General features: G+C 37.6%; 1 protein-coding gene across 6 annotated transcripts in view; it reads right to left on the bottom strand.

The window, feature by feature from the left end:
- Window positions 1-265: 265 nt before the first annotated feature.
- LOC18445713 (Polynucleotidyl transferase, ribonuclease H fold protein with HRDC domain-containing protein) overlaps window positions 266-27,231 on the bottom strand; it is a 54,546-nt gene continuing 27,580 nt past the window's right edge. For 4 of the 6 annotated variants that reach the window (XM_088858231.1, XM_020674432.2, XM_088858230.1 and 1 more), the window contains exons 7-12: window positions 24,021-24,187; window positions 23,881-23,919; window positions 12,354-12,871; window positions 11,765-12,263; window positions 7,490-8,205; window positions 266-579 (exon numbers count right to left, since the gene is read on the bottom strand). In XM_088858231.1, coding sequence (XP_088714357.1) covers window positions 522-579; window positions 7,490-8,205; window positions 11,765-12,263; window positions 12,354-12,871; window positions 23,881-23,919; window positions 24,021-24,187 — 1,997 coding nt within the window. In that variant the 3' untranslated portion in view covers window positions 266-521. Of the gene's footprint in view, window positions 580-7,489; window positions 8,206-11,764; window positions 12,264-12,353; window positions 12,872-23,880; window positions 23,920-24,020; window positions 24,208-27,231 lie in introns of all 6 variants that reach the window. The other 2 variants (XR_016049324.1, XM_088858233.1) reach the window with 2 other exon arrangements.

The raw sequence follows: 27,231 nt of genomic DNA on the forward strand, positions 1-27,231 counted from the left end.
ATACCAAGGAAACTTGCGAACTTCTTGATCCTTAGTCTCACTTTTGCTCACCTCATGCCTTACTCTAACCCCAAATCATTTGTACCCTGTTTGAAAACTACCCTCTACAAGAAAGTAAGACTAGAGAGATCACAATTGAACTTCCCCTGCGAGCAACCACTAAAATAAAAGAACAACTGGACTTTGTCATATGAAGTATCATTTGCTAACCAAAAAAGCAAAGAGGTTTGGGTATCAAAATGCTTAATAACATCAGCTACTCATATTGGTTGAACTTGAATTGGAGTTGTCATTCCTTATATTTTGATGTGTAGGTGACATGGGATTATTGATTATAGGAGTACTCTTGATTGCATCTGATCAGAAAAATTTAAATACAAACAAAATTTTCAACCGAACAGTATAAAAGACAAAAAGTTTGTGCTGATAAAATACATGCTTTCCAACGCTTTATGATTGTAACCAAATTTGATGCCCAGCCCCAAATGCCACTCAAGTTGGCCACAGACCTGGACTTGGACCTAGGTTGTCTTGTTGTCGGGCTTGTAGACGCTGTAATCCCCAAATTCACGTCGGCCGCTGTCAAAAGTAGTTCCAATTAGGTTTTGACTTGTTACTACAAGGATGTCAGACAGCCAGATGCACCAATGCAGTAACATTCAAATGAGAAAAGTCCCTATTGAAATCTCCCAAATAATACCACTTTTTCCTAGTACCATTGTTCCAAATGCAAAAAGGGACTCCACTAAGATTACAGTTTGAAATAAAAGATTGGCCAAGAGTTTCAACCACAAACAGCTTTTATGGATCATTAAGTCTACCGGGAATTGTAACCAAGCGGTGAAATTTGGTATGGTTTCATCTCTGTTGTGATATTGCAGATCATGTGAATTTTGAAGATTAATTTGGCTATAAAGAAACAAGAAAAGTTCCCTGGATGCTTCTGAAGTAAAATCATCATATGGCAGAAGTAGGAAACTTGTAAATGTGTTCACAAATCATTTACATTGAAATTTGACCTAAGTGAATAAAAACACTGCAAATAGTCAAAAGATCATGCATCTAGTTTTTGTTGAAGAGTTTAATAAAAATTATATAGAAAAATAAGGAACAAGATAGTCTGAAAACTCAGTTCGTGCACACTTATAAACTCAAGTAATTGAATTGGGATCCAGAATGTAATTTTGTAGGGGTAAGCAGCTCATAAAACCTCATCTCCACTAATACTTGGAGGATTTGGAGTATGAACACCTTATCATTTATAGTTCAGATGAAGAAATATCTACAGCGACTGAAGGAAGATCAACATTTTTTTCTCTAATAAAAAGATTGTGGATATTCAAAAAAGAACTAAGGTAAAATTCAATCAGCCTCGTACTATGATATTGATGTTTAGGGAATAGCTCAATATTAATGCCTTTCTAGTACCAGTGAAATATTTGGGTAAAGTGATTCTATGAAGAAGACCCTAAATAGGTCAAGATAATGCACAATTCTCTGACTGGACACATCATAAGTCAATGAAAGGCTAGATCTTGTTCAGTCCATCCCATGGGATTCCCTGTTGAAGCTTGAGGAAGTCAACTTCCTGAGCAATGGTCTAGATAGAATGCCTTGAAAGAGCATCCTCAAATCTATCTGTGAAATATTAGGTTGATTGGATAAGAGTTTTCAAGATTCTCTAAGTATTCATGCACTTGAATAAGTTGTTAATTGTTTAGTGAAGTTTCTGGTTTGAGTAAACTTCTTGAACAATAGTCTCAATAGAATCCTTGTCTCTTAACCCTTTGCCTAAGGGGCAGAACGATAGGTGATAAAGCATTTGAAGGGTAGCCAATAGGGCCAAATTGTTTAAACGGACCTTATGAAGTGCTGCCCTTAAGTACAATATGTAGTTGTTGGGAGCAGGTTCAGAAGGGGGAACCTTGGGATGAGCCCGTGGCTTAACCTCTCTACCTTGGGAGAGTGGTTCAAGAAGTGACCTCTAATGAATATCTATATATATATATATATATATATATATATATATATAAAAGGATCGGCTATGGAAATCTTGTTTTGCCATTCTTCTCTATCAAAAGCTATATCCTCAATCAAACCATAGGTCACATCATATCTCACTACTTCCATCTATATTCTTTTGGGCCTTCTTTTTGCCCTTTTAGAGCCTTTTACTTGAACCAAATCACCCGTCCTAATTGGAGCTGTACTAGGTCCACATTGCACATGGCCAAACTATTTAAGTCTATTTTCCCTCATCTTATTGCCTATTGGAGCTGCCTTTTACTTGAACCAAATCAACCGTCCTAATTGGAGCTGTACTAGGTCCACATTGCACATGGCCAAACTATTTAAGTCTACTTTCCCTCATCTTATTGCTTATTGGCAGTACCACTAATTTCCCTTAGATGTATTCCTTTCGAATTCTATCTTTTTTTGTCTTGCCACTCATCCATCTCAACATTCTCATCTTAGCTATATTTGATCTATAGATATATTGTTTCTTGACTGCACAACATTTCGTCCCATAAAAGATGCAGGGTTCAACATTAAAAACTTTTCAAACTCTCCTTATGAAACCAAGAGTGTGACCTCATTTTCGGTGGGTTGTCATCCATCTTCCATAGGAGATGAGATCCCTTTCAACTAGGGATCAAGATCCATTTTTATTAGGGACTGCAATTCTTATAAGATGGGGACCCTTAATGGGGGGAAGTGAGCTGCACTCGAGCTCCATCTCCAGGATCACCTGAGTGAGATTTCCCCACTAGGACGGGGCGGTGGGGTTTCTACACGCCAACAACCAAGCTCCCCACATCTATGGTACAGCCTATAGTTACCCGAATCGCCTATAAGGGTAGCGATTCAATTTCGGCATCTCGATTAGACGTTTCCCCGAGCGAAAGTTGATTCTAAAAGAAAAGAATCACGTTTCCATTTTTTGCGAAACGTGATTCCACCTAGTTTAGGAATCTCGATTCCTGGATTGCTGGAATCAAGATTCCATATCGAGGACTTTATGATTCTTAGCTACACACGAATGCGATTCTACTTGTGAGAAACAATGATTCCAAATTTTTTGGAATTACGAATCCATGTTGTTTGGAATCAAGTTTCTATATCGCAGACATCGTGGTTCCTTGCTACACAATAATGCGATTCTACTTATGCTAAATGTTGATTCAAAGTATTAAGGAATTGCGAATCCATATTGTCAAGAAGCAATGTGAGCATAGGGAGAGCAGAAACCCTTCGATGTGTGCTCAATCATGAGTGAGCGCGACATGTATGAGAGCGTGAGAGAATTTGAAGTTGTTGCACACGACAATAAAATCAAAATTTAAAATATCAGTAATATGTGAGCATAGGGAGAGCAGAAACCCTTCGATGTGTGCTCAATCATGAGCGAGCACGACATTTATGAGAACGTGAGAGAATTTGAAGTTGTTGCACATGGCAATAAAATGAAAATTTAAAATATAAGTAATATGGTAAATTTTTTATTTTCTTATTTACTAATTTCCATCCTTCATTCCATGTTACTTGTTAAGAACTCTCACCAAGAATAAATAATACTAAAAAAATATGTTACTTCAATTTAATAATGTTTGGTAAATGGTGGTGTGGGTACTAAACTACTAATGTAATAATGTTTAATATATGATCGGCACTCTCATTTTTTCAAGTAGAATAAGACGATCAAAATACTTTTTTTTAAGTAAAATAAGAAAATAAGGATATGAGCGAAGTACCCTGTGTGGTGTTTTACGTTAAATTAATCATTAAATATCAGAAAAATTGATTAAAAATTGAATAAGTCAATTTTCAAAAGTCACAAGACTCAAAACTACATTTAACAAAGAAGAATTACGATGTCATGTACTTATATTTTTATAGAAAGGAGATAATGGGAGCTTGCCCTTGTTCTCACTCTTTGTATGGCATAGACTAGCTCCAGACCTTGTAGGCATAATAGGGTTATCGATAGACTGAGTCCATTATATGAGATTGTCCACAAAGATATCATAAAGGTTGACATTAGTACTTGGAGTCTTGGATTGAGTATATACAGGCCAAAGTTTGATCATGTAGTAATGGGTAAATTTATATAGTTTTTGAATACTTCTCTCATATACCGGAGGGAATTGATTCACAATTCTAGTAAGGGGAGAATCTCGATTCCAATATGGGGAAAATCACGATTCTAGAATGGTGAGAACGTGATTCCAACTTGATGGGGACAACGATTCTAGAATTTTCGGAATCAGGATTCCTTATTTTTAGGAATCACGATTCCATAGTTTTAAGAAACATGATTTCAGCAACCACCGAAACAAGTGGGGTCATGTGTGATTCCATATAGGTATGAAACACGATTCCAACATGAAGGAACATCGATTCTTGATTTTTTGAATCACGATTCCGAAATAGTGAGAATCATTTTTCTCAAATTTGAATCGTACGGACAATGATTCCTAGATTCTGAAACTTTTGATACATGCGATTCCGATTCCAGAAACGATGCGGAATCACAGACGTTTCCAACAACTATAGTACAGCTAAGGAGTGACTCGTAACAATCATAAAATAAAGGACTCTTTAATCAATAGTGGCAATGCATGAAAAAAGGCATTCAAATGAGGCTCTCTTGGAAGACAGTAACATTGCATGAAACATCATCATCATTATCATAACCTTTTCCTAACTATTTGGGGTTGGCTACACAAATCCTGGTCCAATATTCTGCTTTACCAAGGGTTATATCCTTAGTGAGGCCATAAGTCACCATATATTTTCTCACGACTTCCAACCATATCTTTTTGGACCTACCCCTTGTGCTTTTTATTAGTGGGGTCATAAGACTCATAACATTTTTGTGCTCCTCAACAACCAAGAAGGACGATGCAGCTGTGGATCTAATATCAAGTTTGTCATGAATATTTTTAGGTAAATGGCATGTACACTGACAAATATGAAGAGAAGACATATATACCAGAGGAGATTGGTAATTAAGAACTTGAGTGCATTCTTGATAGACAAGACAACATGTGCGTAATGTATGATGCTCAGATATGTCAAAATGGGTTCTATATCTTTGTCAAATAATTTTGAAATGCATATAAAATCACAAGAAACAGTATCTTGTAGCTGTATACATGCATCTTGCTAATGCAACATCTCACCAATGACACTCAAGAACATTCATGCCAACCAAGAGAAACACAGCTACCGCAAGATTATCATGATTCCTATGCTCGGTAAATCTGTTTTTAAGTCCCTCAAGATCAGCACTCAGACAGTATGAAACCACTGCCACGAAGGTACTGTGCCATTTGCCACATTGTCAAGAAGTTTTTTGCATCAAATCAAGCAAGAACCATGCTAATTTATGACATTTTAAAAATCATTAAAACTTAAAACTTTTTTCTTTTGAAAGGTACATCGAGCAACTCCAGAGCAACTACCGATAGAGCAGGGGTATTTATGACAAATCAAAGGAACTTCAAGTACAGGACCCAAAAGTCTGAACTTTCCAAGGTATAAAAGCAAAAATAGCATCACAAAGTTTTGTTCACATTAAATGCAGTTTAGATTGCAAGGATAATTGATCAATTCACAACAAACAAGCTTAACAAAAGTAACATTACTTAAATGATGAAGGAATTGGGCTTGGGTCAAGATGGTAGAGGCTGGGTTTTCATAGTACAACGTCTCAAGTTCCATTCCTATGTAACCTTATAAAAAAAAAAAACATTACATAAAAGATAGAAAGAAGAGTAGACACACGAGGAATGGGGCCAACAAGAATGCCAAAGGTTAGTAATTCCATTTTCCGCATTGATTTTGACATGTGTAGCCTATGGATGTTTGCTGGAAAGCTAAAAACCCCTGGATTAACACCCTACATTAATGTACCTCCAGGTCCTCAGCTAAATAACCATTTGCCAGGATATTTCACCAAAAGAGTTCTTAGGAAAGGCAAAATTCATAGAGCTTGCCGCCATATTATTAGATGCTCCCAAGTCAATACCCAGGAGCCAGTTGAAGAACTCAGATGACCAGTATTGCTAAGGACATCACCTGCATCCTAACAATTTGAAGCGGTGACATACTCAATCTTGACAAGACCTTGTATAATCTGATCTTCTTTGTCAGTCCATGTGTACATTTCATGCCCTAACACTTATCTTTCTAAATGCACAAAACAAGGGAGTGACAATCTGAATGTGTTTCTGATGCACAGCAGACATAGGTCACTTCTATGCACAATCATGGAACTCTGATTAGAAAAAAAAGAAATGAAGCCCCACAATACGAACAACTCTAAAAGATAATTACAGATCTACAGCTAGAATGGGTGCTCACAGTTGCTTGCATCAAACCCTACAATTAGGAAGCAATGGATCAATATGACGATCTAAATGGAAATTTATTGTCCCTTTATTGTTAATATTCTCCAGTTTAGAAGGCACAGGGGACATAATAAGAATCGATATAAGATAACCATAATATAAAATTGTAGTTCCTAGTCAAATTAGGAAAGCCACAAAACTTGAATGCAATGAAAATGAAGGAAGATTAAACTTTTTCTCTGATATCTTATAAGATCATTGCAGGATGGGCATTTTCAAAATCAGCTGTCGTTCCATAATGAGGCAGCCAATTCAGAGAGGTGAAAAGAGTTCAAATAAAGCAAAAGGAGTAATGTCCTTTTATCTATTTGTTGTTATTCCCAGGTTAGTGTAGTCATGGGTAGGTCAGGACAGGCTTTACCTCATAAAAGAAAATTGGAGGCGGTAGAGCTAATCATGGCTGGACAGCCAATATATTTAGATGGCACACTTGGACTGTTAGAGTTTATGGTACATCACTTTCAGTCAGGCCCATTCAGACCTGCTAACTACTTGGCTTCTATGCAGGTCAACCAATTAGACAATGATTGAGACTGAGACATCTAATAGCAAGGGAGGCAGTGTGACTTTATAAATTGGATAACTCGCAGGAAAGCTCACCAAGTCAACTGAACTGGGCTAGTGCTTTTTAGATCATAACTGAACTGGCTAGTTGCCAAGTTATACTTATGAAAACTCAGGTATGCTCAAGTTTATGCTATACATGTGTTGTCTTTCGATACTCCAAAACATATATATGTTATCTGCACAGCAGTAGTGGGGTTTTAGAACTTGGTGACACATAGTTTTTGAGTTCCAACGTGGATGCTGTCTTTTTCTATCACATCTTTCAAAACAATATTGAAAAACTAGGCAGAGTTTTTGCGCATTGTCTGTTTAACTAAGACTCGGTTTTGTGCAGGGATTGATTCGACCACCAAGTTAAGAGTTTTTGAAAGCAGGCGTATGCATTATCCTCATGCATAATGAACATATTACATAACAGTAAGCAAGATAATTTCAAGATCCTATTAATTGAACAGGACACATTCAGTAACTTAAAACAGAACAAAAAACAACAAATTCAACAGAAGTACCTGTGCATCACATCCCAACCAACTGGTAGGAAACGAGGGCAGATGGATTCCACAAAGACTTGTCTCCATCTTTGGCAAAATTGTTGGATACCTTCCTCCCCAGACTTCTTAAGTATATATTCCACTACCTGTTTCCCATGTGGTCCATGACCTAATAAAGATAACTTCTGGGAATAATTTGAAGTGCAGGTCTCATGAGCTGAGTATCCAGCAACTTCGTTGGAGCGATGACTTCCATCTGTTGCTTTTCCACTCACAAGATCAACATGGTTGGAGTCTAGATGACCTTTATTATCCTTGCTAGAAGGTTTCCTCATAGTTGATTTCAGCTCACCATGATCATCTCCACCGATATGAATTTCATGAAACGAATCAAACTCATACATATGATTTGAAGAAGCAGCTCTTTCATCAGTGCTTATGACTTTTGCAATGTCCAACTCCATTGATTTCCAAATACACGAGTCTTCTGAAAACTGCAAACCTGCAGTCATATGATGATCCTCTGCTAGTGTTACACCGTCTCTTGACTGATAAGCATCTCTGCTTTTACCATCCTTTGGCTCCTTGACAAGGACCTTATCAGCAGATTGCTTGAAACAGGATCCTCTTTTTCTACTCAGACGCCTTCGCTCATGAGGACTCATACCAACAAGTAGAGCGGTCTCAAGATCTCTGTCTGACACTTCTCTCCCACCAAAATATGTCCGAACTATCTAAGGACAGCAGAAAATAACTGAGCACAATGAAGCATTAAGAAAAATGAAAGTACCTATGCAGTAGCATACATTTTACTTGACATATTGACAAATCCGCATTCTTATAAACGGAAGTAAGAAAAAAGAGAGTAAGAATCATTGTTCAAAAAGCAGACCGCCCAGCGCCTAGGCGGTCCAGAAGGCCTGGGCACATCGCCTAGGCCTAGGCGGCCAAAATGGGCGGCTGCTTAGGCGGTACGGAACCCGCCTAGGTGGGCACCCAGCGCCCAGCCCTGAGTGGCCGCTCAGGGCCTGCGCCCTGCCTAGGGACGGAATTTATTTATTTTTTCGTTGTATTGATTTTCTTTTAAACATAAAGGGTTTTAAAGATGGGCTTAGGTTCATTTGAAACCTAAACCTACAAGAACCCATTTTAGAGAGAAAAAAACCTCAAGAAAACTAAATTTTGTGACTTTCATTGCATTGAAGTATTACTCAAAGCTAGGAAAATTGATCCAAACATCACCCACGTAGATTTGATTTAGTTTTGGAGTTTTATAATCCTATTAGAGAGTATTTTTTATTATTTTAGCACCAAAAAACATCTCAGAGGTGGGAGTTTGGAGTTCGAGCAATCAAAGTAAGTGCAAAACTTTATTTTTTAGATTGCTTGTTTTATTTTGAGATGTCTTCTTCAGGATCTAGTCGAAGTGAAGATCCAGGTTGGAAATATGGATATAACTCGAATCCAAATGACAAAAATTGCATTAGATACAATTTTTGTGAAAAAGATACAAAATGGAGCATAAACCGGTTTAAGAAACATCTTGCCGGTATTAAGGGGGATGTTGCCCCATGTAGAAATGTTCCTGAAGCTATCAGAGAGGAGATTAAACAATATATGAGTTCTGTAAAACCAAAACATGAACAAAATCCTTATCATTTGAATAGATCTATTTCTGCTACTTCTAAAAGAAGTGATTCGGGTTGGAAGTATATAACCCAAAACCAAACGATAAAAATTGTAAAAGGTGTAATTTTTGTGAAAAAGATACCAATAGTGGTATTAACTGATTCAAGAAACACCTTGCTGGTACTAAAGAGAATGTTGCTTCTTGTAAAAAAATTCCTGAAGCTATTCGGGATGAGATTAGACAATTTCTTAATTTAAAAGAACCAGAAAATGATGAAAATAGGCCTTGTTATATGGAAATATTTTTTCCAGGTTCTTCTAGAAGTGGTGATCCGGGTGGGTTGGAAGTATGGTTATAACCCGAATCCGAATTACAAAAATCGTATTAAATGTAATTATTGTGGAAAGGATACTAATGGGGGCATTTACCAGTTTAAAAAACCACTTGTCGGTATTAAGGGGCATGTTGTCCCGTATAAAAATGTTCCTAGAGGTTACTAGGGAGGAAATTATACAATATTTGAGTTCAGGAAAGCACAAAAATATAGAAAATGGTAGAGCAGCCAAGACTCCTAAGGCCTCATCTGCACATACTAGTAATAGGGAGGTAGAAGAAGAGGAGGAGGAAGAGGCATATTCAGAAGAAGCAGAGGAAGATGAGCGTTATATTGAAGAGGGAGATGACTCTGATGATGATGGCCTCGAATCTGACGCATATGATGAAGCTTACCCTATTCCTTCTGATGACGATGATGACTGAAGAGTCTTGGTGTTGAGTGTTGACTGTTGTGTCCTAGACTGTATATTCTCTAAATTTTTGTATATTTTCTATTTTTAATTTTTAGTTTCTACTTTGTAGTTCTACTATCTAACTTTTGTGTGTACAATCTACAGTGTATTAGGCTATCAATGTATGCATGTATGGTTTTACTGTTTTAGCATTGTATGAAAATATGGATTATGGTCATATGGATTATCAAAATTCTCTTATGGACTTCTATCTTTTTTTTTTTTAATTGGGATTATGGTCTTATGGATTATCAAAAATCTTATGGATTATGGTCTTCTAGATGTATCAAAATTCTTATGGATTAATCATTATCAGTCATCAATTTTTTTTTTTCAACTGGGCTGCCTAGGATCTGGGCACCCGTCTAGGCGCTGGGCGGCCTGGACCCCCATGGCCACTTGGGCGCCGCCTAGCGCTTTTTGAAACACTGGTAAGAAGGATCAAATTGTAAGGGAAACATAACAACTTTGCCCCTAACACATGCAATAAGATTTTTTTACCAATTTCATCACACATTTAAATAATGATGTCCTAAATCACAAACCCTAAGGAGAAGATTATTTTTGTGCCTTGGAAATTCCACATTTGAGGGACCGACAGAAGAGTAAGCCAAATTCTACAGGCCCAAAAAATAACCGTCACCAAACAAAGCACAATGAGTTTACCAGCATATCGAATATAAGATAATTGAGAGGTAACCAAATTAATACAACTGTTCATATGACTAAATTGCTCACTACAGAAATCACCTCCCACAATCATCAGTTTAATTATTCATGACGTAACCAATTAACACAACTGTTCATATGACTAGATTGCTCACTACAGAAATCACCTCCCACAATCATCAGTTTAATTATTCATTTTGAGTTTGAAAACTGGTAGCGTATGTACATGTATGGGCAATAAATTATCAGCATACGTGTACTGAAGCAATGCGATTTGAATTTACAGTTATTGGTACTTGAGTCCTTTAAGTTCACAGAGTTATTAATCATTTCACGTCAAGAGTCAGCTGCTTATAAGAATTTCCGCCACACTTTCCAAGGAAATTAATTTCATCTACAAGTTCCCGAATTACAAATTCCACAAGCATAAGAAAGGAACTGGCTCAACAACATGCATAAAAAATGATAAACATCTGGGTCCACCACGAAGAGCTAGAATAGAAACAGAATATTTCTTGAGAAGCCAAATGATGAGTTCTTTTGAATGACAAACAAAACAACTTCGTGAAGAAGGAAGGATTTACATGATCTGACATTGACAAAATCCAAACTAATTATATGATAATATGAGCATGAAGCAACAATGAGAAAAGGGCACAAATCCCAATTACTTTAACCATAAAAACCATTGTATGGATGGACGTCCAATAAGTCTTTCTAATCTAAAGTTCATGAGCTCAACAAGAAAATGACTATATTAATAAAAATATAACCTGTTTTTTTAGAAACGGAAATCAGAAACTGGCATTTCTTACCCAGATGCTTCCTTAACATCTCCTAGCCCGAGCTCCATTTCTTTCTATTCGTTTTATTAGCTTGTGCCTTTTAATTTTTGGATGAAAGAAAAATATATCCTATTTCTTCCTCATAAAAAATATAGAGAACCAACCAAATTTTCGGATTCCATAATTCACATCAGCTGCATTTTGCATAAGGCCGGTATAGCAGCAAAGTTGAAAAGGGATTAATGAGCACTATATAAGAAACAAACAAAGAAGTAAAATAAGAAGCAAGTAAGATGTATCCAGGTAAAATCCAGGACATTATACTTATTGAGACTTATAAGTAAATTAAAGCAAATGGAGATCTGCGAATTGTATAATTATACCTAAACTTGCACCAATCAGGTAGTCATGAATGCCTTACCATTATCAGCTCTTCACGCCGTTTTGATGGCATTTTTGATCCATGACGCAGAAGAGCCATGGCAGCTGTTCTCAACTGCAAAGGAGATACACCTTCCTCCTGAACAATCCCCTGATGAACAACGTCACTGTTGTTATCTACACCCTGACCAGAAGCAGCTACTTTTCGCAGAAATAGAGGGATGCCAAATTCCGAGGCTATTTGTTTTTTGTATTTCTCTGCACCAGCATGAGCAATTTCATGACAATCCACACAAAGAAGGACAATATCATGAGACCGATGACTTTTTAAATGTTCTGGAAAGTGGGCCCTGTAGCATGATGGTATTATTCTATACCGCAAATAGTGGTTTCTTTCACCACAACCAACGCACATGTTTTTCTTGCTTTGAACATAAAAATCATTATCATCATCTTCAGGTCGTCCTTTGGGTTCAAAAAGTAGCATTATGGCTGGAGGATCATCCTCAATGAGTGTTGCCAATTGTCGATGCAGATACCTGCCATAGAAATTTATAGCTGAGTACAAATAACAGATTATGATGAAAACAAATGTCCTGAAATCCAAATATCGCAACATGCTTACTAACCAGGCGACCTTTCTGCAATCACAATAACAAAGTAACCGCCCATCATTTGCATAAATTCTACAGTTATGATACACTGGAGATTTGCAGGAGAACTTTTGGACAAATAGCTCACGAGAAGCCTTCCGAGACGCCTGTCTCATAGGTTTTGCACCATTTCTCTTAGAACACAAGCCATTTGTCAGTTTCAAATTGAAAGTGGATGTAATGGCATACTTTTGGGCAGATAGTGAAAAGGATCCCCCATTTCCTAGATAAGTTTCGAGCATTCTTGTCAAGATATAGTCGAAGTCGTTCAAGTTTGCCTGAAGAAGGTGGGAAACATCCTTTATGTGACTATAGACAACAGGTGAAGGAGAAGACAGTGAAGAACAATAATATATTTCTGAGAAATCCAATTCAGAATCAGCCTCAGATATAGTTTCACAAATTGCTTCTATTGTCTGTGGAAAGTTAGTCGCAAGTGCCATTATAGCTTGATCTGATAGCACAAAACGCAAGCTTTCATCATGTATACGAGCCTGCAAGGAAAGTCCAAGAACTCTAATAAACTCTGCATCGGAATCCATTTTCAAACACAACCATATTACAAAGCAAGGAACACAACACCAATGAGAAAACGAAAAGAAAACATGACAGCGAAAGAATATCTCAAAATGTAAACTATATACCCACCCACTTGAGAGATACTATATCTAGACACTTTATCTAAGGGAAAAGTTTTGATGCCTAAATATCCTCAAATTGATCATCTCGACATTAAGATGTATGGACATGAGAAAAAAATAGATTTCAAGTTTTGGAAACAGTGTATTTTGTAATGTATTTTTGGACCGTTAGTTTTCAACATCTTCAAGTTTTCATAGATCTGTCGATCTACACTATTTTTTAAGCTTTAAACTTTATAAATAAAGATGAAAATATATTTTAAGGCTCTCGCAAAGATTTCCAGTATTGCAACCACATTTGTAGACACTGAAGGTAGGCTCTAATTTGATTGTTTAGAGCATGGCTCTATACAAACCGCACCCTTTATCTAAATATAGTATCTGTTACAAGACAATATTTCTCAGAAACATAGATACCCGTAGCATCCATGTTTATATTGACCTTCTTTAAAATGCATGATGTTTCCCACAGTACAATGATGAGAAAGATATTTTTCTACATATAATCATTTTGGAACGTAATAAAATGGGGATGTAACTCATCACCAAATTTTATACAAGATATACTACTATCGTCTATGACAAATCATATAGGGAAAGGGTACTTATTTGTTTATGAGGGCTGATGACCATAATAATTCATATTTTTTTAAAAAAGTATCCTTTTTGTGCATTTAAGGCAATTGCAGTTAATTATTGTCCATTTAAAGTTTATCATCATCACCAACCACAACAAATCTCAATGCACCTCCGAAACAATTTGAAATGAACTACAAATGAATTCGGAGTGCAAACTTCAGGTGAAGAATGACAAACTTTATGATAAAGCAAATGCCATGTGAGCAAGGAACCTCAACTTCAAGGATGGTAAATGCCATACTAGGAGCTTTGAGATTTAGCACTAACACCATGCTAACTAACACCATGCCAACCAACCAATGTAAAAGGAATTTGCAAATACATCCGAACCATGTAAGAACATGAGTGTTCGGCATGTTTTAGTGTGTCAAACTCGGACACGTCTAAAACCGTTGCCAATATGCCATTCGGAACTTCCCAAACATGTCCTCAGGTGCAACATGGAGATTTTCATGTGAGATACGCAGCATATGGCATGTCAAACATCAGCTACGTCAAAATTCTGGACACACTTTGCCAGAACTTAGACATGCGTAGCCATTACTCTGTACATGTGCACACCTATATATAATTTGGACAAGCATGTCTAATCTTCTAGTTAATTTCATTCTCATTTAATTACGAATTCGTCTTAGATCCAAATATGTACAAATAGTCAAACCCATGTGTAGGCAACTTGAAATCTCAGCATTGTAAGGGCATGTACAAACATGTCGTGTATGACAATGCTATTCTAAGAAGCTGTAATGGATGCATCATTTCTTTGTCTGAACACAACATATGCCTATATCAATGTCCATGTCCTTGTCACATAGCATCCATGATTCAAAAAGCGGGCCGCCCAGCACCTAGACGGTCCAGAGGCGGAATTTCTTTTTTTTTGTATTGATTTTTTTTTAAAATATAAAAGATTAGAAGGATGGTTTTAAGTTCATTTGAAACCTAAAACTTATTGGAGCCCATTTTAGAGAGAGAAAGCCTCCAAAAAAAACTAAGTTTTGGTGATTTCTTTAAGATCGAAGGGTTTCTCAAAGTTGACAAAAATTGATCAAAACATCATCTATTGATATTAGATTTAATTTTTGATGTTTTATAAATCTATTGGGTTTTTTTTTAAAAGATTTTGAATCCTTAAAAGCATCTTTGAGGTGGAAGTTTGAAGATTGAGCAATCAAACTCAAAGTAAGTGCCCTAAATACCTAATTTTTATTTTTTATACTATATATCCTTTTTTATTCAAATGGGCATCCTTTTTGGATTCGACTGGGCCGCCCAGGTTCTGGGTGCCCGCCTAGGCACTGGACGACCTGGACCCCCTAGGACATGCCTAGCGCTTTTTGAAACACTGTATAGCATCCAAACAGCATTCCTGAAATATAATTGCACTCCCTTTCAAAAAACATTAATGATGTCATGGTGGGTTTCATTTGTGAAATAACATGCAGAAAGCAGGATCGAAGAGTCTTGGCTTTCAATTAGAACAAGAATGTCTTGTGGGTACATCAGCTCCATGAGTCAAATGCACAAAAGATACTTGAATGGACATATAATACCTATGAAGTAAACTACTTGGTGGAGGAGGGCCAAGGGGTATGAGTATGAACAAGATGCCGGCAAAATTATCACTACCTGGTTTTGCTAGGGATTTTTTGTTGGCGTAGTTTCAAAAAGCGGCCCACGTAGAGCCTAGGTTGCCGCCTAAGCCAAAGGGCCTGGGCACATCGCCCAGGCCTAGATGGCCCTTCTGGGAGCTCGGTCCTTGAGCGGCCACCTGTGCCAGCCCAGGGGTAAAAATACTTCTCGTGGAGGGGCATTTTAGTCTTTCTCCCCCTTAAATTAGGGGGAAAAGAGGAGGGAGGGGGGGGGGGGGGGGGGGTTAGTTTTCGATGTGACGTAAACCCTTTTTTTTCTTCATCGTATGGACCATGGACTAGGATGGTAATAATGGTCATGGTATGGACTATGGTGTGTATGGATGGAGTTATGGACAATGGACTGTGTTATGTCTAGTACTGAACTTGAATGTTGGATTATATTTTTCAAATTTCTTAATGTGTTATTACCTAATTGTCCAAATCTCAAATAGTTTGATTGGTCTTTGGAGATTGGATTGACTGAACATAAAAAATGTATTAAAATTCCTCATTATGCATATTTTACACAGCTGCCTGTATGCCACCCAGTGTTTTTTGGAACATTGATTGCTGGGATATTGCCCTATCAGGAATGAATTCATTATATTCAACATATCAAAGAAGAAACATAGTATAAAAAGCTTCCTCCCAAGGACAAGTACCATTACTATTTTTTATGTTTTTTTGAAATTGTTAACTGTTGTATTAATAAAAAAGGTATTACAATAGTCCTTAAGATAGCCCACAGGCTAGGCTTCTCACTAAAAAATGGGTGTATCCGAAAGGACCCTATAAAAAAAATGAGTGGGGCTTATAACAAGTGCCCATTACATAAGATATACAAAATGATACAGCAGAACCAAAAAGTCGAGGCTACAAAAACGACTAAGGTCGAATCACCCAGGTGAGCAGACCAATCCCCACGCTCTTAAGGATTCGCATCACGAGCAACTGCACGTTTCCTAGCCAATTGGTCCGTCAGGGTGTTTGATTCACTCAAAATATGCCACCATAAGACAGCTGTATCCCTCTAAATGTGCATAATCTCATCATAAATCGAAGCAAGGTACCAGGGGGGAACAACCTTTCCAAAAGCCCAATTGATAATATTTTTGGCATCTCATTCCAATTAGAGGTTGTCCCCATGTGGGGTCGAATAATTTGACACCCGATAGTAGGGCGAAAGACTCAGCTAATTGGGAATCGACATGGCCAATGAACTCGGAGAAAGAGGCCAGGATATTGCCACTGTGGTCTCTGAACCTACGCCAGCTGGGCTGGGGATTCCCAATGAGCACCCATCAAAATTCATTTTTGCGAGGCCTGCCGGAGGGGGAAACCAATTGTTAGCTCGAACAACCCCGAGGTGGTTGGAGTCGAAGGACGTTTTCCCAAGTTTGTAGGAAAGTCGAAGCCAAAATGCCTTTGAAAGCCTTTGTGATTTGAAGCTCAGAAAATGGCATGAGCTATAATCTTGTGGAAGAGGGCCGAAGCTTCACACCTGGATCCTCAAAAAATTCTTGAATTTCTTTCAATCCATATTACCCAGTTGGTTGCTGCCATGGAGGCTTTCCAAAGGAGCCTGCCTGCCTTTGGACAATGAGAGTCCAAGGAGAGACTCAAGAGTGCCGGAAGGGAAGCAGGTGTAACCCAGGAGAGGCCAAAGTGGCGAAAAAGTTGACTCCACAGATTGAAAGCAAGGCTACAATGAATACGGAGGTGACGGTTGCTCTCTTCTTCACAAAAGCACATGACACAGCGGTGGTCAGGAATGGGAATACCCCTTCGTTGTAAATGGTCAATAGTAAGTGCCTTTTCAGAGCACGCCATCCAATTGAAAGCTTGCACTTTTGGTGGGGCTATAGTGAACCACACCTTGGGTACCAACGAGGTCGGAGAGTGGGGAAAGGTGGGAAGTTGCAACAGGTTCTTGTCAAAGGAGGCAACTGAGAAAGAGCCAGAGGGTGAGGGGATCCACCCCATACAATACGGATCAGAGAAAGCAAGGAAAGTAGAGTGTAACAAGGAGGATAGAGAGAGAAAGTCTGAGGTTTCTCTATCGGAGAGGTTTCTTTTGAAAGATGGGTTACAAACCCTACGACTACTTGAGATGCGCATCTTGTCCTCAATGGAAGAGGATGTATTGGTGGCCATGGTTAAGAGAAAGGGGAACCGATCCCTAAGTGGAGTGGGCCCAGCCATAGGTCTGACCAAAAGCAAGTTTTGTCACCTCTCCTAGGATGGAAGCGAATGTTTTGTTGGAAGAGGGAGAAAGGCGACATCATTGACTTCCAAGCACTAGACATCTTGGTAGGACTAGTCCCTTCCGGTAACCAGTTAGAAGGGGGGATTCTGTATTTGCGGTGGATAACTTGAGTCCAAAGAAAGTTATTGTGATTTGCAAGTCGCCACCACCATTTTAGTAGGGCCGTATTCTGTTTCCTCAAAATACGAATCTCGAGTCCCCCCAGACGCTTCGGTTGGCAGACTTTATCATAAGAAATGAGGTGGAACTTTTTTGATTCAGCGTCCCTTGACCATAGAAAGTTTCTCATAAGTTGTTCAAGACGACTAGCTACTGTCGCAAGCATGTGGAACATGGACATAAGGTACATTGGGGTGTTAGCCAAAGTGGCCGTAATAAGTGTTGACCTTCCTGCAAAAGAGAGGAATCTCCCTTTCCACCCTGCTAGGCGACGATCGACTTTGTCAATAATGTGTGACCATTGCCTTTTTTTGGGTTTACCCAAGCCCAAAGGCATCCCAAGGTAACTAGTAGGTAGGTCTTCCACTTTACATTCCCATTATGGAATAAGCGCTCTGGACTCAGTGAAGGTTAGGGCTACCCCTATCATTGTGGATTTCTCCATGTTTACTTTAAAGCTGCTGGCATACTCATCTAAAGAAGAGACGTAGGGTCTCAATTTCCTCTGGAACTGCATCAATGAAGACGAGCGTATGGTCGGCATACTATAAGTGAGAGACTGTCGGGCCTCTAGTGCTACTTTTAAAACCTGAGATAAGTCCTGCCTAGTACATTCGTGAGATTGATTGGCTAAACACTTTCACTGATATAGCAAAGAGGAAAGGAGACAGGGGATCTCCTTGCCGGAGGGCCCTAAAAGGCGGGAAAAAATCTTTCGGTGCACCATTAAGGAGCACGGAGAAGAATGGATGGGAGTAGCAGCACTCATCCGTTTTCTCCAGCGCTCCCCAAAACCCATTCTAGTCATGGTTTCATCCAAGATGGACCAACCAACATGGTCGTAAGCCTTTTCCCAATCTATTTTGAATATGAGGCCTTGGTTTGATAATAAGATGCCTAGAGTGTAGGCATTCATGTGCAACCAGGACCCCATCAAGGATTTGCCTGTCTTTGATGAAGGCACTCTGAGATGGAGCTATCCCAAAAGGGAGGACCTCTTTTATCCTCAAGGTGAGAACTTTGGCGAGTATCCTGTAGGAGGAGTTGACCAAACTGATTGGTCGGAATTCCTTCAATTCTTCTGCCCCTTCAATCTTAAGGACCAGGGCAATGGAAGTAGCATTCATTACTTTGTGGAGGACACCCCGATGGAAGACTTCTTCAAAGAACTTCAAAAAGTCAGGCCTAAAGGTTTCCTAGTAAAGTTCGAAAGGAGCTATTGGGAAGCCATTTGTGCCGGGAGCTTTGCCCTTTCCCAGGTTCACATCTGCTGCCAAGATCTTTGATTCAGAGAAAGGTCGTTCCAACCAGTGTTCGCAAAACAGGCCCGGTTAGAACCGGAAACAGCTGGTTAGAATCGAAACCGGCCGATTAGATTGCTACCGGTGGAGTGGCGTGTCCGGTTAGGGCCGGTTTTACGACACACCTCATAAGACAACAGTCTCCAAAAAAATCGGCACTAAAACCGACCAGTTTGAGATCAAACCGACGGTTTTTAATCGGCCGATTTTTCCTAACTGGTCCGGTTTACCGTTTTAACGCCTGATATAACGCCGTTTTCAACGCATCAAATAACGGTCGTTATTTGATACATGCCCGTTATTTTTCACATAACAAGATTTTGCCGCTTTTTTTTTTGTATATTTTTTGTTTTTTCGGTCAACTATTGATGTTATACACCGGAAAGTTTCTATGAATCGTCGATTATTGAATCAAAATTCCAAAAACAAAGAGTTCTTGGCGGATTGAAATGGGGTTTTTTGAAAATTAGAAATTTCCGCCATTCTATCAAATGCAGCTTCAATACCTCATAGATTTTCATACAAATGGAGGGCTTTGATTCATTGTTGAAGTATTCAATGTTCACATATTTCAAATTTTCCAAAACGATGAAGATTTGAGGTTTTTTTTGGGCCCGAAGTACTGCTGCTCGAAGAACTGTTTTTTATCCAAACAAATTGATTTCTGATCGATCAATTGATCGATTTTTATTGAATAGATCGCTGAAGTTTGATCATAAAGGCCTCATGTATCTAATAAACTAATTATTTTGATTTACTATTGATTAAATGTTTTTATATCGATTTTTTTTTGCTGCATTTTTTTCCTGAAATTTTTTTGAATCAAGATCTCAATAGTGAATGAATCTTTATGAAATTTAAGGCATTTGAATCTTAATTAAAGTATCTATCATATCCCCATGTCAATTTGTTCAAAAAATGAAAGATTTGGGGTTGATTTTGACTCTAAAGTTTATGTGTTCTTGGGCTCAATTTTAGGGTTCTTAAAAAAAAATTGTTTTTTAATAAAATTACGTTTTGTTTTATAAAAACATGTTATTTGTGATGAATATGAGAAAAAAATAATATATTCTTTTTTTTTTTAATTTCATATATTTTTGGTGAGCTTTTTGGATCGTTTTTTATGTTATTTATGTTTTTTACAAAAATGTCTTTTTTTTTTATGAATATTTGAAAAAAATATTTCCTTCTTTTTAATGTTATATATTTTTGGTGAGCTTGTTGGATTGGTTTTAATGTTATATATTTTTTTTATAAAATTTTTTTTTTTTGTGATGAATATGAGAAAAAAATTTATTTCTTTTTAAGATTATATTTGGTGCATGTTATTGTTGTCTTAGTTCTCAACTTCTTGTTTAGTTGTGACATATTATTCTAATTTGTTTTTTATTTGTTACAAGCTATCTATCATTTTTTGCAAGTTCATGCTCCTTAAATCTGTTTATTAGCCTCTATGAAGAAAAGAGGTAGAAACTAAAAAGTGTTTTACTCATCTCTCATGTTTCCACATGCCGAAATGGATAAAATTTAACCTTTTTTTTTTATTATTATTAATATGCATCTTAATTCTACATTTTAAAGTTGGCATCTAATATAAATTTTTTTTTTTTCATGTTAAAACCTAACTCAAAAGGTTACTGAGTAAATGTGGTTTGGCCATTTTATAATCGATTTGGCCATTTGAAAATCGACTTGGCCATATTTTTTAAAAGATGCGATTTGGCCATTTGAAGCACACCTTGGATTTGATAACCAAGTTACTGAGTAAATGAGGTGCTCTCTCTTACTACCTTGACTCACAACCCTTCGAAAAACTGGGAACATCATGCTACAAAAAAATATGCTCTGAAATCCCTTATTAAAGGGTTTTTCAACATTAAAACAACCTTTTTCAACATCAACATTGAAAAAATATAGAAGCATATATTGTTGCATCATCCATTGTTAGTTGGACTTTGTAACTTCATCAATTGAATTTATGTGAAATTATAAATTGTCTCGCATATCTCCATAATATTCAAATATTAAATTATATAAAAAGTTCTTTCAATTTTTTTTATATGACAAATGTATGTAATATGATAGTGTATACTTAATCTAAGTTTTTCTATTTTTTTTGGGGGGTTTTGACCCATTTTTTTAAAAAAAAATCTACTTCACTGGTTAGTCTGGTTAACTGCGCCGGTTAGTCCGGTTCCAGTTCGAACCACTCCCAGACTCATGACCGGTTAACCTTTCCCGTTCGATTTTGCAAACACTGGTTCCAACCACTAGACCCAAAGGGTAGGGACAATGTAAAACTGTAAATCACCCATCCTAGGTCTGGGATCCGAAGGGACTGAGTAGAGGTTTTGGAAATAAGAAAGGGTGGCAGCTTCGATTTCGGATGGTTGGTCCAAAATCCTTATACCATCCTTAATGGTGGATATGGAGTTATCTTGACATCGGCAGTTTGCGATTCTGTGGAAGAATCCAGTATTGTTATCCCCATGGTGTAACCATTTTACCCTGGAACTTTGAAACCAGTAAATCTCCTCTTTCTTGAGGGTGGAGAAATACTCCAACTTGTGAAGAGATCTAATCTAAGGTTAGCTTCTGAGGTCGAAAGGGGGCGTGATTCCTCCGAAAGATCTAAAGCTTGGATGGAAGCAAGAAGGGTGGACTTGAGATGAGAGAAATTGCCTGGGATGGTTCTACTCCAAGCTTTGAGGGATGCCTTAAGGAGCTAGATTTTAGTTTGCAAGATATATCCTGCCCTACCCGAAACCAAAGGGACAAGGAGTCCCACCACAAGGGGATAAGAGAAGACAGAGAGGCCTCTTCAAGCCAAGAGAGTTCAAAACGAAATGGTCTAGGACCTCTCGGGACTGCATGGGTATCAAGATAATGGGGCAGTGGTCGGAAGTAGGTTTGAGCTAAGCCAAAGTGTGGGAACCAGGAAAGTCATCATCCCATTTTGAAGAAAAGGAGGAACCTATCGAGTTTAGAAAGGGTAGGATGAGAGGAATTTTGAGTTGAATTTTGCGGGATTCAAAATCTTCGTCTATAAGTTTTTGTGTCTCTCGTCCACTAGCCTCTCTTTCAACGGAGACTCTACTACTCTCTCTATGGCCATGGCAGGAGGCCTGTGAGCTATGGATGGAAGAAGGCTTGTCTAGCTCCGCTTCTCATGAGCCATAGAAGACAAATTAATTCAGAGCAAGGGCCTATGAGCCAAAGAATTCACCATTAAAGAAACTACTTAGAGCTTGAACGGATTTGGTCGGATTCAAATCTTCATGTAGTGCTCTCATTCTGCTTTCTCTATCTAAGTTTGAGGAACTCTTTCTCTCTCGCTCTAGCAATCGAGGACACAACTTCTTTCTCTAACATGTAGAACACCTCCACTTCTTTCTCTCTTAAGATTTTGGAACAGGGGGACCCATGAGGTTATCGAGATAGGGGGAATATACTGGGTTTTGAGGACTGCAAGGGAATAAATCTAGGCATTGGAGGAGAAATGATATCGGAGATCATTACTTCTCTCTCTAATTTTTTTTTAAAAATGGCTGGCTGCCAAAGGGTAGTTGACGAGAAGGAGCTCTGGTTTTTTTCTTTACCTTGACTACAAGAAATGCTTTTTCCTTCTCTAGTTTTGGCAAAGATGGAAACGCTTCTAAGGTAATGTTCCAGAGAGGCTATGTCTCTCTCTAGCTTACTGAGAGGGTGGAATGCTAAATCTAATGGACTTTGGAGAACGTTGTTTTTCTTATTCAAATGCAGCAGGCTTCAAATGGGGGTCATCCAATCTCTCTAACAGTCAAAAGATTGATAGGCTCTGAAAAGGGTTTTCGGAGAAGCTACTCAATTCTCTCATGCCTCTTGTTCCCTTATCGACAAAACCCATTTCATCTTCTCATACCATCGATTTGGATGGATTCAAATCTAGGGTTTTTCACCATATAAACAAAAACAACACTGGAATGCTCGAACACGAGAAATGGAGAATTGGGTTATCACAAACTGCTCGATATTTTATTTCAATGGAAAGTAGATGAAGAATTGGTGCTTAGGTTTTTCAAATGATCTAAAAAGAAAAGTGGGTAAAATGATAGAAGACGAAAAATTGCTAGATGAGATTGTAGAGAAGCGTCTAGTTCCTGGTTTTGTAACATATAATTCTTTTAAGAGGTGCATACTCATGGACTTCAATGATCACAAAAATATAGGTAGAAAATCAAACGTGCACAGAAAAACATATATCAAGATATTATAAAATCCAAATATATAAAATGCAAGGCAATGGTATTCAAATTTCTAAAAATTTGGATATATAATTCCTGTTTTGTCAAACATATCCTTATGCAATACCATTGTGAGAGTTCAAGTTATGAAGATCATCATCATCCAAGCCTCATCACAACTATTTGGGGTTGGCTGCTCAAGTTATGAAGATATTAAACCAACATTACCATAATATAATGCTCCAAGTAGACAAAACCGAATATGCTTGTCTGGTAACATGTAACAACATGTCAACAGAATGTCACCAATTTTCTTCACTGCATGAAACAACTTGGACCCTCACAATAGTAAAAGTTAATTTAAAAATTAAAAACTGCAGCAGTTTCTCAAAATGAAAATCGTAGGTCTCCTTCAATGTATATAGTAGTGAATAAAAGCAATTGCAAATACAACATAAACTTTTGCTTTACACACCACACATGAGAATATTGTAGAAATAATGCAGCAATAGAAAGTATAAAGGAACAACTTTAGCAGGAAATTCTTGGACAATCTTCAAAAATAAAAGGCATGATATTGAAAGTTAAACAAAAAAAACAGTTAAAAATCAGCAAGGAGACATAGGACAGAATAACTTACCATCATATCTCTCCACTTGCACAGCAGCCGCATGATTTGCTGAAATTGATAGCACGGCAAGAACTTTATCAACACGCTCTGCAGTTAAAAGTTAACACGTATCCAAGAAACCTACCCAAAGGAAACATAGAAGGGCATACCATAGTCTCTTCACATTTCTGCAGAATGCCTCCTTTCTCAAAGCTCATATAGCGTGCTAATATAGATGCTGCGGTAGAATCTCCCGGGAAAGCTTCTGTGTCTTTCTCATAAAGTTGTAAACAGAGCATATTTGAACGTAGACTTACCTCATGAAACAAATTGGATCCTGGGAACCAGATGAATGTTCTGAGAGATGCAATCTTCAAATATTCAATATTTTTCTTATTGATATTTGAGAAATCTAGTTTTTCTAATATAATTGAGCAGAATAAATAGGAATGATAATTCATAAAGATTAGGGTAAAAACAGTATAACATTAGCTAAAAAGAAGCAGATTATACATGTTTGTGTAAAGAACCAATGGTTTCAACTTGTATACTGTTGCATTATAGGCATACATAATATATGCATGGATGATATAGGTACATTGGGATGTCATGCAGATCAAACACAAGGAATCTCACAACGTAATCTGAAAATAAGAATTTTCAACTATGGATGAGAAAAATCAATCATAAGTTTTGTGGACGAACTCCACTCTGAATATTGGTTACTCCAATCTTCATATTCGTAAGTCTTCATTAACAGAGTTACGAACGTCTTGTTTTTCGATGTATGAGTAAATAGAGGTTGAAAGTACAGATGTGAAAGTATAGATGTATTGAAATTCAGGCTCAGAACACAAGTCAGAGAACATTGATACAAGCCATTTCCTCAAATCACAAACTATGTCCTTGAATGCTGTCCGCATTAAAGCCAATCGAGACTAACTAAAGCGTGAATCCAATCATAGACAATGGCAAGAACTAAATACATCCTATTCAAGTAATAATTAATCTAATTGTGCTCTGAGCAACCATGAAGAACCAGGTTGTTAAAAATATATGAAGCACTATGACTACACAATAATATGTTATGGGCTTAAATAAGAACACACCAATTTCCTGTAACAGAAAACATCAACCAAGTAATTTTCACAGCCTAGTATCTCATAGACTCTCTAAACTTTGCTTCACAGTAAAGTAGTCGTCAGTTGGGGGTGCAGGAGGGCACAGCATCCAATCATATACAGTCTTATGATAAATAACCCCATCAACATCGTAATGTTATATGGAAAAAGAGCAAGTCAAAAACGTACATAGCTAACAGTGCCCATGATATATAGTGAAGAACTCAGTCCTTAACTATAGTGAAGAATTTCAATACATGACTGTAGAATGAAGATCAATGACTTGTGCATATATTTCCAGACAAGATGTACAACATAAGATATGGCAAAGAGTTAAAAATTGCAATCCAACAAAAATACTGCAATAATAAGAAGAAAGGCCCTATGCCCCTGGCAGCTTGAGCAAGTATTTGACCACATATTTGAACAATGCAGGCCCACTCATATCTCCTTTCAGCATACTTAGCAAGAGACATGCTTCCCAAAGACAAAGCTACCTCAGGAAGTGCAGGGACAGTTTAGCAACTTTTTGAGCAACGGACCTGCCTTTTTCACTCTCTTTTTGTATTTCCTTATTTTTTGGTTCATTTCAGGCTCCTCACCCTTAATTTTAGATATATAGAGTGCCCGACTCATGGGATGCCAGTTTTTGCTTTACTATACATGCTTTCTCTCAATACATAAAAGCAAACCTTCTTTCAAAATAATAAAAAAGTAAATATCATCCATGAGTGCGAAAACAAAGGGACAATATTAGAGTGCTAACATGTTTGCATTCAAGCATGTACAACATACCCATGGAATACTTGGTCCATGAACAACGCTCCTTTCTTCATAAATAGTAGAGTGGCTCAAGATACTTCATATCAAAACTATGGTCAATGCTTATAAATGAATGTATTAAAGTAGAAAAGGACTGACAATAAATCAAAATAACTCCCCTAGCAAGAATGATAACAGTATCAATATTGGAGAGCTGAACAAACATAAAAGGATCGGCTCAATTGCATCAAGAACTCCTTGTGTGAAGTGAAAAAGATGACAACTGAACAGCACTTAATAAAATAGATCGCCTTACTTAGCTTGCTTAAAGAATTGGGGTGAAGGGAATCCTCTAAGCGCAAAGATTGCTGGATAAAAACTCCTTGGGCTATGCCATCAGAAAATGGAATTTACTAAACAAAGTTGTCAAATAGGCCAATGTCAGAAAATGGTAGGTTAAGTACAAAGTTGAAAAAGAACCAAGTCCATTCTGCTGGTTGTCTCTCATGGTGACTAAGAAAACCTTGTAACTTAATAGTTAACAAGACCAAACCGAACCACCCAATCCGATTGGTAGGACGGCTAACTGGCACTTTGGCCGGTCCAATCTAAAGCAAAAATATTGGTTTGGTCAAAAATAGGTCAAAATAAGTGTTTGACACGTTTGGGCTGGTGAGATCATTCAGTTTTCCATGGTTCGACTGAATAAACAAAGTTGAGAAACTTTTTTCTAATATACTTTGTATTTTTAAACTATTGTTCTTATTTTTCTTATATTTTTTACAATCTGATCCCGATTGTTCCAATGTGCAGCAGGTATAAAATTCGGTCCACTATGCCATAGATCTTTAGCTTAAAGTTTGTTTGATCAAGTCATTTTTTTTATTTTTTTTTGAGAATGTATGAAAAGTCAGAATTAGACTAAACTCAGTGGTCATTTGGTGGCGTAACTTGTTTAACTCTTTAGTTTGAATTTTGAAAAATTGACAAATATAAAAAAACTCAAAACAACCATTTTGGAGTTTTTTTTTGTTTTTATCTTCTTCTCATAGTTATCATCAGTGTTTGGAAAAAAGGATCGGCCCACAGAATCTGCCATCCGCTAGACCGACCTAAATCAGATTAGTTAGCATGGGATCAATGTATTAAAATTGGCGAGCCAGCTCGAAACTGGCTTGTATTGGCCTAGTCCTGAAACCCCCTTTTCTAGTTTCCCACTGGTTCTCACCTATTTTCCCATGTTCTTTGGTTTTTCTAATGAAAAAAAAAAAAGGGAGAACCAGTAAGCGGGCTCAGGAAAACCGGAGGGTGCCCTATTCAACCCACCGATGTGGTTCTTAAAACAATGTGCAACTTTCAATTCTCCCATCAAATCTGTATTTGATCTAATACATGATAGACCAACCTACCACCAACAACATTCATATTAGCGGGACCAACATTCAAGAGTGTCCACCATAATAAATGTCAATCCCTTCCTACTTAGTTGTGGTCCACA

Source organism: Amborella trichopoda, chromosome 2, assembly GCF_054954075.1.
Source record: "Amborella trichopoda isolate Santa Cruz 75 chromosome 2, AtrichopodaSantaCruz75HAP2 v2.0, whole genome shotgun sequence".
Classification (NCBI taxonomy): Eukaryota; Viridiplantae; Streptophyta; class Magnoliopsida; order Amborellales; family Amborellaceae; genus Amborella; species Amborella trichopoda.